Source organism: Numida meleagris, chromosome 14, assembly GCF_002078875.1.
Source record: "Numida meleagris isolate 19003 breed g44 Domestic line chromosome 14, NumMel1.0, whole genome shotgun sequence".
NCBI lineage: Eukaryota > Metazoa > Chordata > Aves > Galliformes > Numididae > Numida > Numida meleagris.
This window is the reverse complement of record NC_034422.1, coordinates 11111732-11125951: the sequence shown is the minus strand read 5'-3', so window position 1 is coordinate 11125951 and position 14220 is coordinate 11111732. Positions and strand designations below refer to the sequence as shown.

At 57.3% G+C, this 14220-nt stretch overlaps 1 protein-coding gene across 4 annotated transcripts in view; it reads left to right on the top strand.

Annotated features, from left to right (window-relative positions):
- The window catches only part of OSBP2 (oxysterol binding protein 2), a 63680-nt gene extending 52442 nt beyond the window's left edge, over positions 1 to 11238 (top strand). For all 4 annotated transcript variants that reach the window (XM_021412462.1, XM_021412460.1, XM_021412461.1 and 1 more), the window contains exons 4-14: positions 590 to 776; positions 1882 to 1999; positions 2172 to 2238; positions 2360 to 2524; positions 4875 to 5120; positions 6796 to 6916; positions 7078 to 7181; positions 7405 to 7500; positions 7872 to 8056; positions 8438 to 8658; positions 9168 to 11238. In XM_021412462.1, the coding sequence (XP_021268137.1) occupies positions 590 to 776; positions 1882 to 1999; positions 2172 to 2238; positions 2360 to 2524; positions 4875 to 5120; positions 6796 to 6916; positions 7078 to 7181; positions 7405 to 7500; positions 7872 to 8056; positions 8438 to 8658; positions 9168 to 9310 (1653 nt within the window). In that variant the 3' untranslated portion in view covers positions 9311 to 11238. The remainder of the gene's footprint in view (positions 1 to 589; positions 777 to 1881; positions 2000 to 2171; positions 2239 to 2359; positions 2525 to 4874; positions 5121 to 6795; positions 6917 to 7077; positions 7182 to 7404; positions 7501 to 7871; positions 8057 to 8437; positions 8659 to 9167) is intronic.

Sequence of the window (14220 nt, the reverse complement as noted above, 5' to 3'; positions counted from 1 at the left end):
GAATCCATCCACGCTATGGAAGCTGAAGCCCTGATGTTGTATGGTCGGGAAATAACCAGCATTTGGGTGCCATCTCCCTGCTTCTTAGTGCAAGAAGTTTAATGTGTACTGAGTTGCAGAGATTTAGGAGAGGGAAGAGGAGGAGCAGCCCTGCCCCTGTGCTCAACCTGGGGCTCATCACAGGGGAAGCAGCCGAGCCGAGGAGGCTCACTGCCCCGATCTGATACAAAAACAACCTACAAATAGAGCTTGGAAGGTTTAGACACAGGACGTGCAGCTGCTGGGAGCTGGCAGCATCCCTGCGCCGAGCGGACGTCCTGTGCTGAAATGTCCCATTGCACATCCTGCACACGGAGACGTCCCAGTGCACGCCCTGCACACCAGGGAGGGACAGTGCAGGGATGCACGCAGCATCCTGTGGGCTCTCGTGCTGAGCGTGTCCGTCCGTGTCCCCGTGTCTGGTGGGTCCCATTCCCTGGAAAAGGATGCTCTTCCTAGCCCCCAGGGATATGGGGACCCTGCAGAGCTGTGGGCTTGCATTTCTCCCAGCTGATGTCTCCCAGCTGATTTCTCCCTTCCTCCCCTGCAGGCTTGCCGCGATTTCCTGGACTTAGCGGAAACTCACAGCCGAAAATGGCAGCGTGCGCTGCAGTATGAGCGGGAGCAGAGGATCCGGCTGGAGGAGACCATCGAGCAGCTAGCCAAGCAGCACAACAGCTTGGAGAGAGCCTGCCGCGGGGCCCCGGGCAGCACGGGCAGCGCCGGCACCGCCAAGGGTGAGCCCAAGGGATGGGGATGGGGAGGAGGCGCGGGCGGTGCTCTCTGTGCCCATGCTGTTTGCTTCTGGAGAGTGTGGTTATCCCAAATCGTCCTGCTGCTCCTCGCTTGGGGACTGGGATCCTCCCAGACCTTGGAATATGGGGGTGGGAGAGTGCTGCACCCCAGACCATGGCTTGCTTGTGCTGTTTCAAACCTTATTCCTGCTGACAGGGCACATCTCGGGCCATGGCGCTTGGAGGAAACCCGGGGTCCCCAAATGCTGCTGAGTTCATGGCTGCAGTGTGGCTCATGTCCCAGCTGGGACTCGTTTGCCACTTGCAGAAGTTATTTATTGGACAGTAAAATCAAACGGCTTTGGATATCAGTGCCAAATCTCCTTTCCTGCAGGAGGCATTCCTTACAGCCTGGTGGCCAAAAGCTGCATGTAGAGCTGTGTCTTATTTAAGCCCTTATGGGCTTAAGGGAGAAGTGAGCTGCTGGAGAGGGGTGCCTGGTGTAGGAGCAGGCACAACAGCAGCCCGAGCTCCTCACAGCAGGCATCCTTGCTGCTTCAGAGGGACACAGGGACAAGGAGGTGGCTGTGCCCTGCCTACACATAGCTCAGCAGCGTGGGGTGCAGCGGGGATGGGGATGGAGCTGGGGCATCCCTCCTGGTACTGCACACAGCTGTGCAGAACACACAGATGCTCATGCCATTCCCATTGCTGGAGCAGTACTACCACCTACAGCTCTGTGACAGGGAGGGACAGTGCCCACCTTATAAGGCTATGGTTTAATATGAAATGGATGCAGGAGGTGTGGGAATGGGTATCTCAGGGGTGATCAGCTCTGCACCGTCCTCACTGCTGGAATAGAGGCTGCATGGCAGAGCACTGAAGCTGGTGCCTGCAAGTGAGGCTGTGCCCCGGGGCAGTGCCATGCCTCAGGAGTCCCCTCGTGTTTAGTGTCTGTGGGGTGTATGTGGCTCCTTCTGGCTTCCTGGGGATAGGAGGGGACAGAGCGGGAGAGGGATACTCAGGGGGACAGTGGTGGCAGTGAGACTCAGTGGGTTCGGGAGGGGACTGGCAGCATCTGAGCATCTCAACCCCTTTGTGCCACCAGGGAGCGTGCAGTCTGCCAAAGGAGAGGCCAGTGATGAAGATGAAGAGACGGAGTATTTTGATGCCATGGAGGATGCACCAGCTTTTATCACTGTAACCGCAGACCCCAGGCACCACAGGTACGAGCTGCAGCCCTAGGGGCTTGGTGAAACTCATGGGAAGGAGAGGGGAAAGACCGCCCGCTGAGTGTTGTGCTTGGCTTTGGGGCAGCAAACTGTTGCAGCTGTACTGCACTGCCCCGGCTCCTCTGTGCCATTCCCACCTTCACCAGGCAGCACTTTGTCCCCACAGGCGTTCGGGCAGTAACCTGAGCGGGGCCAGCGAGGGCCACCCTGAGGACTGGAACCTGGAGGACAGCGTGAGTTGGGCAGAGGGAGGGATGTCCCAGTGGGATGAAATGGCTCTGGGACTCCACTTGAGTCCCTGGCTGTGCTGGGTGAGCGCTGCTTAGACCCGTGCTCCTCCTCTTGCTTTTGCAGGTATTTGAAAGCTCAAATCAAAGCAGCTACAATGAGTCCTGCAAAGATCTCCTGCCGAAGAAAAGGAGACGGAGCCGCATCCCCGACAAACCCAACTACAGCCTTAACCTCTGGAGCATCATGAAGAACTGCATTGGCAAAGAGCTCTCCAAGATCCCCATGCCTGTAAGTGAGCCCCAGGGAGGTGCTGCCATGCTGAAGGTGCTGACCTCAGAGTCTGGTTCAGTGCAAAGCATTTGGGTTATGGCTCCAGGTAGTCCTGCCGGTGCTGCAGCAGCCTCTGAACAGGACAGAGAGCATGTCACCAGGTGGCACACCCAGCCTGGGGTCTGGCTGCCATTAATGTGAGTTGTCCTGTGCTCTGAAGAGCCAGCACAGGCAGAAAGCCCGAGCAGCCAGGCAAGAGGAGGCTCAGCACGGAGCTGTGCTGCTAATTGCTTGGTGATAAATGGCTCTGATGTTGTGGCTGTTGCATTAGGGGCTGTCTGCATCAGGCTGGCTCTTTCTCTGGGGCTGATTTCTGCTCCTGTGCTGGCTGTGGAGGGCCACAGAGTGCCTGTGGTGTGACCAGGGTGAGCTGGAGTTGGAGGACATTGCCTGACATCTGCAGACCCAGGGGTGAAGAGGGAACCAGGACACCTGGAATCCCTGCAGATACGAGTATTTCACCCAGGGACAAGAGGAAGGGACCTTGCTGTTTGGAAAAGTGGAGGAGAAATCCCTGCTGTTGTTAGTCTGGTGATGAGTAGCTTCTCATCCTGTGTGAGCACAGGGGCATCCTACTGCTGGTTTGTACCTGGAGTGTGCTGTGCTGGCTCCTACCCACCCAGACCTAACACTGCCTGTAGCAAAGCTCCCTCAAAACTGCAGCAGAAAGTGGTTTCCAGAGCACACCAGCCCAGGCTGATGGGTCACGAGCAGGTCTTGACCGGCCCAGTAAGCGGCGTGGATGCCACTGTAAGCAATTCATTTCCCCAAAACCCACCAAGTCCTGGCAAGCGTGGGGGAATAGATTTTATTTCTTAGAATGGTACCTGACACACTTGAAGTAAAGGATGAGTTTGGCCCTTCCTTGTGCTGTTTCCAGCTGAGAGCCGCAGCCCAGCGCTGTCAGTTAGCATTGCTGCACCAGCATCAGGATCAGATAAGGACGTGATGGGTACAGAAATCAGCTCAGGATGTGAAATACCAGCAGCTGCAGTGCTGGGAGAGAGGAAAGCTCTACCTTCCCTATCAGTCAAACCCACTAGAGCAGTCACAGCCTGGCAGCAATGCATGGCTGCACGTCCCAAGGGGTGTGATGCATGGAAAACCTCCCCGTGCAAGCACTGCCTTCCTTCATTTGAATGAATGAACAAATCCTCAGCCTTGAAATGGAACAACACAAGATTGTAATGGAACAACAAATAGATTTTGCATTTTCTGGGAGGAGATAATCTTCATCCCTGTGCCAGAAGGCTTTGCTGTGTGGCAGTGCCAGTGTGGGACACAGCTGCTGCTTTGTTGTTGAGCCGCCTGCATCTCTCCTGAGGTTCTGGCGAGCTGGCACTCATGTGCTTCTTGGTGGATGCTTTGCTGCCCTTGGTACATTACTGCCTTTCTTGGTTGCTGTTGGATCCCTCTTGCTTACAGACTAAATCCCAGAGTGGAACAGTCTGGAGTTTGTTTTCTTTAATATAAAACATGTAACTTGGCTTATGGAAGTGGTTCTCCCATCCTTCAGCCGTCTGCTCATTCCAAAATAGAATTTTCGTTGTGAACTGGAAGTGAATAAGGGAATTTCAGTTGGTTTGGAGGCAAAAGACTTTCCACTCATGCCTCAGAAAACATCTCGCTTCTCCTTTTTTTTATGGTTCCAGTTCTTTTTGGAACAAAAGGATTGCTGAAGTCAGGCACTTATTTTTTTCCCAAAGACATTTGCAGCGGTGGATTGGGCAATGTACTGCAAACATCTCTAATTGACAAAGCAATGATTTAGGGCCGGAAATAAGGTGCTCTGGGGCCTCCCCTGGGACAGAGCCATCCCTCTGCCCTTAGCTCCATGTTGTGTGGCTTTTGTCACTGCCCCTAAACAGGAGTTGAGGGCTCTCTCAGTCACTGGGCTGCAGCAAGGAGGTGATGGAGGTGCTCGGGGATGCTCATCGATGCGGGATGTTCCCAGCAGGGCACTCGGGGTCATTCTGGGGATTGGGGCATGTGTGACCCTCTGCAGTGCAGGGTTAGCTCGTGGCCCGCCGGCTCCCAGCCCGGCTGTTCCCAGCTCAGCCCAGCTGGGCACTCCGGAGCCCTCAGGCGCTCGTGGTGTACGGCTCAGGGAGCACATTATAGTGCGACTCTCTCGTTTTATTTAACATTTACTTGATGCTGCAGAGGCAGTGCATGTGCAGAGCTCCTTGCCGCATCCAGCCCTGTGCCACAGGCCCCATGGAGGATGCTGCTGTGTGTTGGGACGTGGTGCTGGAGTGCCCAGCTGGCATCCATCCTGATTTGCTGACCATCACTCCTCTCCCTGCAGGTGAACTTCAATGAGCCGCTCTCCATGCTGCAGCGGCTGACGGAGGACCTGGAGTACCACGAGCTGCTGGACAAAGCAGTTAAGTGTGAGAGCTCCACAGAGCAGATGTGTTTCGTGGCTGCCTTTTCGGTGTCTTCCTACTCGACGACGGTGCACCGCACAGCCAAGCCGTTCAACCCGCTGCTGGGGGAGACCTATGAGCTTGACCGGCTGGAGGAGCTGGGCTTCCGTTCCCTGTGCGAGCAGGTGAGCCATGCAGAAGGGCTCCACGTGCCTGTCCTGCTGCTTGTGTCTGGCCAAAGCAGCCCTTTCTTGCAGGAGGTGCAGCGTCTCCCCATTTCAGTGCACTTAAATGGCTGGATGGAGCCTCGAGATCTCGTTTCTTTTTCTGGTTGTACTGCAGAGTTTTAATTTCCAAGCTTGGTGGCAACCTGAGAACCTCCAGCATCCGCATGTGCTAATCACAGAGTACATCTGATGCTCATCTATCAACCAGCAGGTCTTAATTAAAAACCTGGGGAGCTTAATGGGTTGAGACCTTGGAAGAATATTGACTCTTCAAAGTGTAGCATGCTCGGCTGGTCCTTCCCATCCTCTTAGGGATAGACAAGGCTGTTTATCACCGTTGCAGGCAGGACATCATTTTGGGGGGGGCTCTGGGCTCCCCAGGAGGTGGCTGTGCTATCCAGGGACAGAGTGACCATCACGTCTCACAGCACTCAGGAACAAACCCGCAGGCCTCTGTCACTGCAGAGACCAACACAGGTTCAAGACCTGCAGGGCCATTTGGCACTCAGACCTGTGGGGTGAGGGCTGTGTGTTAGCTGTTCTGTGGGGCTGTGCTTGCAAACCGTGTCTTCCAGGTGCCCGGTCCCCTTTGGCAGTGCTCTGGAGATGCTGCACCTCGTTCAGAGGGAGGCAGGAACCTTTGTGACCAGGAGGGGCAGCCTGGATGGTTCCTTAGAGGGGCACAATGTGGGGAAATGGGTTTGCTGCTAGTCCAGTTGTGGAGCAGGTGCTAGGTCACACTGTGCCCCTCTGTGCCAGTGCGAGCTCTTAAATGAGAGACAAAAATAAAGGTTCTTTGGTAGGTGACCTCCAGGATTTGTATCCCTGCTGTCCCTACTCATTGGTATTTCTGACCCTTCCATGTGCCTGTTCCAGCTGCCTTGAGTGCATGGGTGCGTGAGTTTTGGGTGCTCATGAATGGCAGGGGCTGGAGAGATTCATCCAAAATTCCATTTGCCGTAACTTGGAGCAAAACAACTCTGTCGCAGCACTCTGGAGCATTTGATCTGTGAGCAGAGCCTCTAAGTCTGCCTAAATCCTGGACCCATCTCAAAGGGCAGATTGGGGGCAGGTTTGCAGCAGCCCAGTGTTGGTGGTGTGGTCGGTGCGTGCTGCCCTGGGTTGTGCTGGCACTGTGGGATGGATAGATGGATGGACAGACGGATGCTGTTCCCGCTGCTCTGAACATCCCTTGGCCCACTGACATGCTGAGCAAGGCGTTGGTAATCCAGAGCCTGAAATCCAGTTATCCAAATAGGATTTTCTCCCGCCGGTGACAGTGGGATTTAATGGAGAGGTTTTGGCTCTGCTCACGGTTGTAATCCAGTTGCTCGGGGCACTCAGGCTTTAATTACCCTGGTGCAAAGTATCTCTGAACACAGTGGCTTTACAGATTCCTTCCAAGGGACAGTGCTCGAGTGGTGTCCCCAGAGCCACCAGGCAGGCTGTGCTGCAGCCACGTCTGCTTTTTCTGTCTGTGTCCATGGGAAGGCACTGGCAGTGCTAGACAAGCTGCGTGCTCTGCCTCTGAGCATCCTTGGGACCAAAGCTGTCGCCTCTCTTTGGGTCCTGCAGTGATGACTGAGCACTGGACGGGGCCAGCACCTGATGGGCTGTCCTTTCTCCCTCCCAGGTGAGCCACCACCCCCCAGCAGCCGCCCACCACGTCTTCTCCAAGCGAGGCTGGACGCTGTGGCAGGAGATCACCATCGCCAGCAAATTCAGGGGCAAATACCTCTCCATCATGCCTCTGGGTAGGTGACCTGGCCAAGGGGATGGGGGCTTGCTTGTGCCATACCCCATGGGCAGCGCGTTCCCCGTGAGCTTTCAAAATGAAAGGGGACAGAAGGAGGACATGGTGCTTGGTGCTCGGGCACCCGTCCTGTCCCCACCCTGAGCCCAGGGCTCTCCACAGGTGCCATCCACCTCGAGTTTCACTCCAGTGGGAATCACTACGTCTGGAGGAAAGTCACCTCCACCGTTCACAACATCATCGTGGGCAAGCTCTGGATCGACCAGGTCAGTGCCTGCGGGCTCTCACGGGAGCAGGGCGGTGTGGGGCCAAGTCTGGCGTGGGGTGTTTTACTTGGGCCCATCACACCATGGGGCTGGAGGGGCTGGAGTGGGGAGCAGACGTAGTGCTGCACTGAGGTTGGTGTGCAGCTGCACAAACGACGACTAATGGCTCATTTGTCTCCTTGCGAAGTCTCTCACTTGCTGTGGTTCTGTGTCTTTTATCTAGTCTGGTGAAATAGAGATTGTTAACCATAAGTCAAAAGATAAATGCCAGCTGAAATTTACCCCCTACAGCTACTTCTCCAGGGATGTCCCCCGAAAGGTATGTAGCCAAAAATCTCCTTGCTCCTTCCTCTGGCCTGGCTCTGTCCTCCCAGCTGGGCTCATGGGGTCCTGGCACTGGGGCGGGATGTGGCCAGCACGGGGCTGTGGAGATGCACCAACATCTCCGTGTGCCACAGATCCCTGGGTGGGGGCTGAGGACGGAGCTGAGAGCTGGGACCTGTGTATGGCACTGGGGAGGATGAGGGTGGAGAACGGAGGGGATGTGTCAGGATGAGACCTTGCTGGGTTCTGTCTTCGTGTCTGAGGACTCAGTGCACCGCTTGAGTCACCGTATTTCACTCCTGGAGGGCTCTGGGGGCTTTCAGATGCCACTGGAGCCGTCTCCTGCACTGCTGTCTGTCCTGCCAGGTGACGGGAGTGGTGAGCGATGCTGATGGCAAAGCTCACTATGTCATGTCGGGCACGTGGGACGAGAAGATGGAGTGCTCCAAGATCGTGCAGAGCAGCCATGGCAGCGCCGGCTCCGAGGGCAAACAGAAAACCGTCTACCAGACGCTGTCCCCAAAGGTCTTGTGGAAGAAGTACCCCCTCCCGTGAGTCCCGTCCCGTGCTGTTGCTCACTGGGCGTCTAGCATGCTCCTTGGGTTGGAGTTTTGCTTTCCTGGCTTCTGGCCATGGCAGGGAGTGATGTTGTCCCCGTGCTGGCTTTGCTTTTAGCTTCTCCAAGGCAAGCCAATGAATCTGTGCTTCCCCCAAACCCCTGCGGGCACCTCTGGTGTCTCCTCTTTGCTTCCTGGAGGCACTACCTGCACTTATGGGGTGGGATGCAGAGCTTCTTAAGGGTAGTTTTGGGGATCAGAATAACAGATACAACAGCTTCGGAGGGCTGGCGTGAGACACGAGCACCTGAAGGGATGGGAGCCTTGTCTGGGGCAGGCACCTCTGTGATCCTCACTGGGTCTGTCTGTCCGCAGGGAGAACGCCGAGAACATGTACTTCTTCTCCAGCCTGGCCCTCACCCTGAATGAGCCCGAGGAGCGCGTGGCCCCCACGGACAGCCGGCTGCGCCCCGACCAGCGGCTGATGGAGAGCGGCCGCTGGGACGAGGCCAATGTGGAGAAGCAGCGGCTGGAGGAGAAGCAGAGGGCCGTGCGCCGCAGGAGGGAGGCTGAGGCTGTGGAAGCCCTGGAGGAAGGTGGGATGTTGTGGGGTGGGGGTGGGGTGGGGAATGGGGGGGTCGCGGGGAAAGCCAGTAGGGTTGGGGAGGAAGGACGGACCCATCATCATAGAATCATTGAGTCCTAGAATCATGGGATCGTAGGATCATTAAGGTTGGAATAGACATCCAAGATCAAGTCCAGCCACCAAGCCATCCCCACCATGCCCATTCGTAGAGCCGTAGAATCATAGAACCATTTGTACTCTGACTCATCATTACCGTGCCCGCTAAGTGATGTCCCCAAGTGCCACACCATTTTGAGGGACGTGGTGGAGGGGGGCTGGCGGTTGGGCTGGATGATCTCAGTGATCTTTTCCAACCTTAACGATTCTGTGATTCCATCTCCGCATTTCTTGAACCCCTCCAGGGGCGGTGACTCCACCACCTCCCCGGGCAGCCCATTCCAGCACCTGAGCACTCCTTCCAAGAAGGAATTTTTCCTAATACCCAACCTCATCCTCATCCCCCTGCTTCTCCCCGTGCAGGCAAGGACTACGAGGGCTACATCCCGCTGTGGTTTGAGCGGAAGGTGGATCCCGTGACGGGAGAGCTGATCTGCGCCTACAAAGGCGGCTACTGGGAGGCCAAGGACAGGCAGGACTGGAGCTCGTGCCCCGATATCTTCTGAGCTGCCTCCCTCGCTCCGGCGTGGCCGGCCCCGGGCTCCCTGCAGCAGGACAGACAGACGGAAGGACAGCGAGGGCACGCGGGCAGCGTCCTGCCAGCGGTCGACGGTGCAAATGAACACACACACGCGGCGGCGTCCATGCAGGCAGAAGTTTGACAAAGAGAATCTAACCAGGGATTCCAGACCTATTTTTTTAATGCACTAACAAATAGCATCTTTTTTTTTTAAAAAAAAAAAAAAAAACAAAAAAAGAATGGTGGCTTTTCCAGCTAGAGGAAAGAGGACACGTGGCTCTGGTTCGTTTTTAGCCTAGGATATTTATTGCTGTCAGGAGCTGCTGCCTGTCTCCTCCAGCGCCTCGGCTGTAACGGCTGAGACGTCGACTTCCAAAGATGCTCGCGTCGTGGGGATGCCGTGCGTTTTGTGTGAGCTCTTTTCTTCGGGCATCTTTTTCCCCATTTGTCAGGAGAAAAAAAGAAAGAAAGAAAGAAAAAGTTCTGCTCCTCTCCCGGTTCGGATACCTTCAAAATCAAACAAAACCAGCTTTGAATCCTGCCCGGAAAACAGCGGGGGTTCCTGCAGCCGTCCCCGTGACGCCCAGCAGGACGTCTCAGCTTGGTGAGCTGTGTTTGTCCCACGCCTGTGGTGCTGCTGCTCCGGGTACGGAGAGGGAGGACCCAGGAGGTGACATCCCACCACAACAGGGGGAACCAGAAACCTGCACACCCGTGTTTGCTTCCCCCGTTCCGTTTTTCTCCGGGTCTTTATCACACCGTGCTGAGTGCTCCCCGCCATGGACTGCCACGTCCCCATCGGAAGATAATTAGCAATAATGAACTTGGAGGCCGTGGGAACTGCGAAGCCCTTGGAACACTTATGCAATCAGGTTCCTCCGCCGTCGGTCTCCTCGTGGTCGGCTTCTCTTCCAGCGCCTCCGTCCCCGCTGCCTGCAGCAAACCTGTGTGTACAGTATATATAGACCTCGTGTGGCATAACAGTAGTGAGTGGCTCTTGGAGTGGCAACACCCACTGATCTCAGCGTACCCCTGAATCTTATTTATTTGCTTCTAATTTATACATATACATATATATATATATATAAATATATATAGAATTATTTTGCGTAAATTTCTATGGTACGCAGTAGATGAAAAAAATGATGAAGACAGAAGCGTCTGTCTGAGTTTTTGTAGCTTCCCTGGGCCCGTCCCCAGGCAGGGTGTGGAGGGGTGGTGGTGATTCATTCCCCAAGCAGAGAAGTGAGGACGTTTTGCTCCGAAGCTCTGCAGGCTGCTGTGTTAGCTGCTTGGATGCAGCCGGCTCGAGCTGTGCCACATCCAGCCCCAGGGCACACAGCTCTGCGTTGGAGACGCTCCCTCCTGAATAATGCCTTATTTTCCTCTCTTTTTTTTTTTTTTTTTTTTGTTTGTTGTCAGTGCGAGAGAGCTGGGAAAGGTGAGCAGCCCCTGCACCCAGACTGTCCCAGAGCTGGAGCCCGGTGTCCCCAGGACGCGGGGTGACATTGCTCAGGGAGTGCTGGCTCCACGTCCTGCAGCTGGGGCACGACGGGCTCCTATCCTCTGTCCCCCCCCCCCCCACGCTGTGTCTCTCCCAGAATCACCATCACGGACACTGCACGGCTCTGCAGAGCCTGGGGAGTGTGAGGAGCCCCCCAGCATCACAGATCCCCCCATTTTTTTAGGCTAATTTTAAAACTTGCGGTATCTTCCAAAGATCACCTAGCGGCGACGCTTAACTCTGAGCACCATCTCCTGGTCTTTCTATTCCCCCCTTCTCCCCCCCCCCCACCAAAGGATTTTAATGTCATTCTACTGTAAATGCTGTTGAATGTATTTCTTTTCGAGCAATATATTGTGAGTGACCCCTCTGCTCCTACACGGTAATAAACCTTGGATTCGGGAGTTTTAGAAGGCGCGGTGCTGAGGTTCTCGCTCGCTCCCCACATCTGCAGCTGGGGGGACGTGGGGGGGCACCCCAAGATCTGGACATGAGGGGGGTTGTCCATGGAGGCCCAGGGAAGGGTTCAGTGGGAGGTGGCCCAAAGGAGGAGATGGCCAAGGGAGGGTGGCCCAGAGGAGGAGGTTGAGGATGGTGGCCATGAGGAGGTTGTGCAGGGCAGCAGGAGGTGGCCTGGAGTGGGAGGGCCAGGTAAGCAAGGACAGGAGAGGTGGCTGTGGGAAAGATGCTCTCCATGGAAGAGGATCTCTGAGGGTGCTGGCCCAGAGGAGATAGAGGACCAAGGAGGGGATGTAGGAGGGCCTGGGCGGGAGAGGATCTGGGGAAGAGTTCATTGAATCAGAATGGCTTAAATTGGGAGGGAGACCTTAAAGATCATGGAGCTCCAGCCTCAGTGGTTGGGAGAGATGGTACTGCAGGGGTTGTCCCAGGGAGAGGATGGTCACCCAGGGAAGGAAGTCAGGGCTGGGAGGGACCGGAGTGGTGGCCTGGTGGGGGAGGAACAGGAGCGGAGCCGCAGGGAACGGTTCCTGGGGAGGAGGCCCAGGGGAGGTGGAGGAGGCCCTTAGGCGGGCTGGGGCTGGCCGGGACACCACAACGTTGCCAGGTGACAGACAACAGCGTGCCGGGCAGCTCCCGGGTGCTGAGTCTTCCCCAGGGAGGTGCCCCCCTGTGCCCCCCGGCCATCACACAGCGCAGCCCGGCTGCGTCCCGCTCCGCACGTTCACTCTGAAGCGTAATGAGGACCTTGAGCCTTCTGGAGCAGAACCCTGCAGTGTGGAGCTGAGACGGGGGGCACGGAGCGGGCAATGAAGCACCGATCCCAGGGTGCCTCATCCCTGCCCCCCCTGCAGCGGCGCGGTGCTGGGACACGTGGCAGAGCCTGCAGTGCCTCTCCTGACACCATCCATGTCCTTGGGATGGCTGGTGAGTGGGGACGGGGCGCTTTGCTTGGTTGGTGCGCGCAGCATTCTGCGGCTGTCCCCGTTTAAATGGAAGAACAGTACAACGCAGAGACCGAAAGGCGCAGAGCAGAGTTTCTGTAGGAATGCAAAGGGCTCCTTGGGGCCTGGGGGCTTGCATCAGGTGGTCATTCCTTGCATGCAGCATCCTGCTCCTGTGCCTTTACTGCCACGCTACACTGCTGTGCTATGGGATAAATTCCTCTACTCAAAGCCCACACAGTGATTCCTGCTCTGTTTGCTTTTTGGCTGCAGGTCCTGGCTTGGGGGGCTCCAGGCTTGCTGCTCCCCGCACAGGGCTGGTGGGATGCGGAGTGCAGAGCTGCTGGGGGCCATGGAGGGGCAGCGGGAGCAGCTCCAGTTCTGTGTGCACCGAGGACGTGGCTGCCAAGTGCTGGGAGGGCGCGGTGGGGACATCCGAGGAGGAGGAGGAGGAGGATGACAGCAGTGGGCAGGATGGGGCCCTGCTCCCAGACGTGTCCCCAGGGTTGATGAGGAGGGGGAGCCTGGAGTCGCTGGGAGCCAGGATTTCCAGGCTGAGCCAGAGTGGGGCTGAGACCCCCTGCCCGGCCCCCTCTGAGCACCCAGTGCGGGGCAGGGTGGATGCAACCCACTGGGGACCACACTCTGGGGCAAAGCCCTCAGTCACCGCTCTGCATGGAGGGGATGGGGACACTGGACATCCCTGGAGACCCTCGGGCAGCTCAGCCAGCAGGAGCAGGGTCGGGGTCAGGGGACATCCCAGATGGCAGGAGCCACCAGCATGCCGGGGGTGGCAAGGAGGGGATGTCACCCTCACTGCGGAGAAGGAAGGAGATGGCAACGGGCGGAGGACAGCTCTCTGTGAGTGTGCTGCTGGCCTCGGGGTGCTGAGGCTGGAGTGGGGATTGGGGCCGAGCAGGGGACCAGGAGGGGTGGTGGGAGCTTGGTGGGGCTGGGGACCCTCCTGGGCTGGGTGGCCTGGGGGGGCCATGTGCCAGTGAAGGCGGCCAGCTCAGCGCCAGTCCCAATTGTCAGTGGGTTTGTGGTGTCCCCAACCCCCTCCGTGCTCCCACAGGCACCAAGGCAGCAGCGGGACCCACTGGGAGATGCAGCCCCCGAGCAGAGGGGCAGCGCGGGGTGTCCTGCCCAGGGCATGCGACCAGGCCCCGGTGGCAGCGCTGGAAGCAGAAGGCCGTCGTGTCCCACAGGGTGCGTGAGGATGGGCATGGCGGGGTGGCCGTCCCTGCTGCCCCATAGGTGTCCCCATGTGGAGGGTCCCTGGGTCCCGCACAGGACCTCATCCAGACCCTGCGATGGCCATGGAAAGGCTGTCAGCACGGGGACATTTATCAAAGAAATGCATTGCGAATGAAATCCTGAAGAAAAACCCTCCAGCGTAGGGGGGACTGTTCAACACAAGTTTGTAAAAGTCATTGCCTTCATCAAGTTAATTAGCTGCATAAGTGCCGGATGCACGCGGCAGCACTGCCCAAGGGTTGATGGATTGGTGCCATCCACCCGTGTCCGTCCCGCTCCCTCCAGCTGGCAGCGCTGCGCCGGGCCCTGCGGAGCAGCCCAGAGGGGACACAGGAGCCAGGAGCTGGAGCTCAGGGCACGCAGGGCGCTGGGGATGGGGCCAGGTTTGTGCTGCAGCCTCCGGGACCAATCCTGTTCTGTGGACCTATGGGCAAAGGGTGGGTTCTGGGGTGTCCCACTGGGTGATGCTCTCCCTGCTGCAGGGCACGCGCATGGGATCGTGCGGATGCGGAAAAGGTGGTGAGCACTCCGAGATGGGGGAAGGGGGGTGGCATAGGGGCAGGTTGGGGGGCAGCAGGGCGGGGGCTGGGCTGGCTGTGCCATGGGAGGGGAGGGAGGAGCAGGAGGGAGGTGGAAGGGGGGTCTCTGTCTCAGCAGGGGCAGAAGGGCTGTGCTGGATGCCCAGGGAAGATGTGGAGGAAAACGCCGGATCTCAGAGAAGAGAAGCGGGAG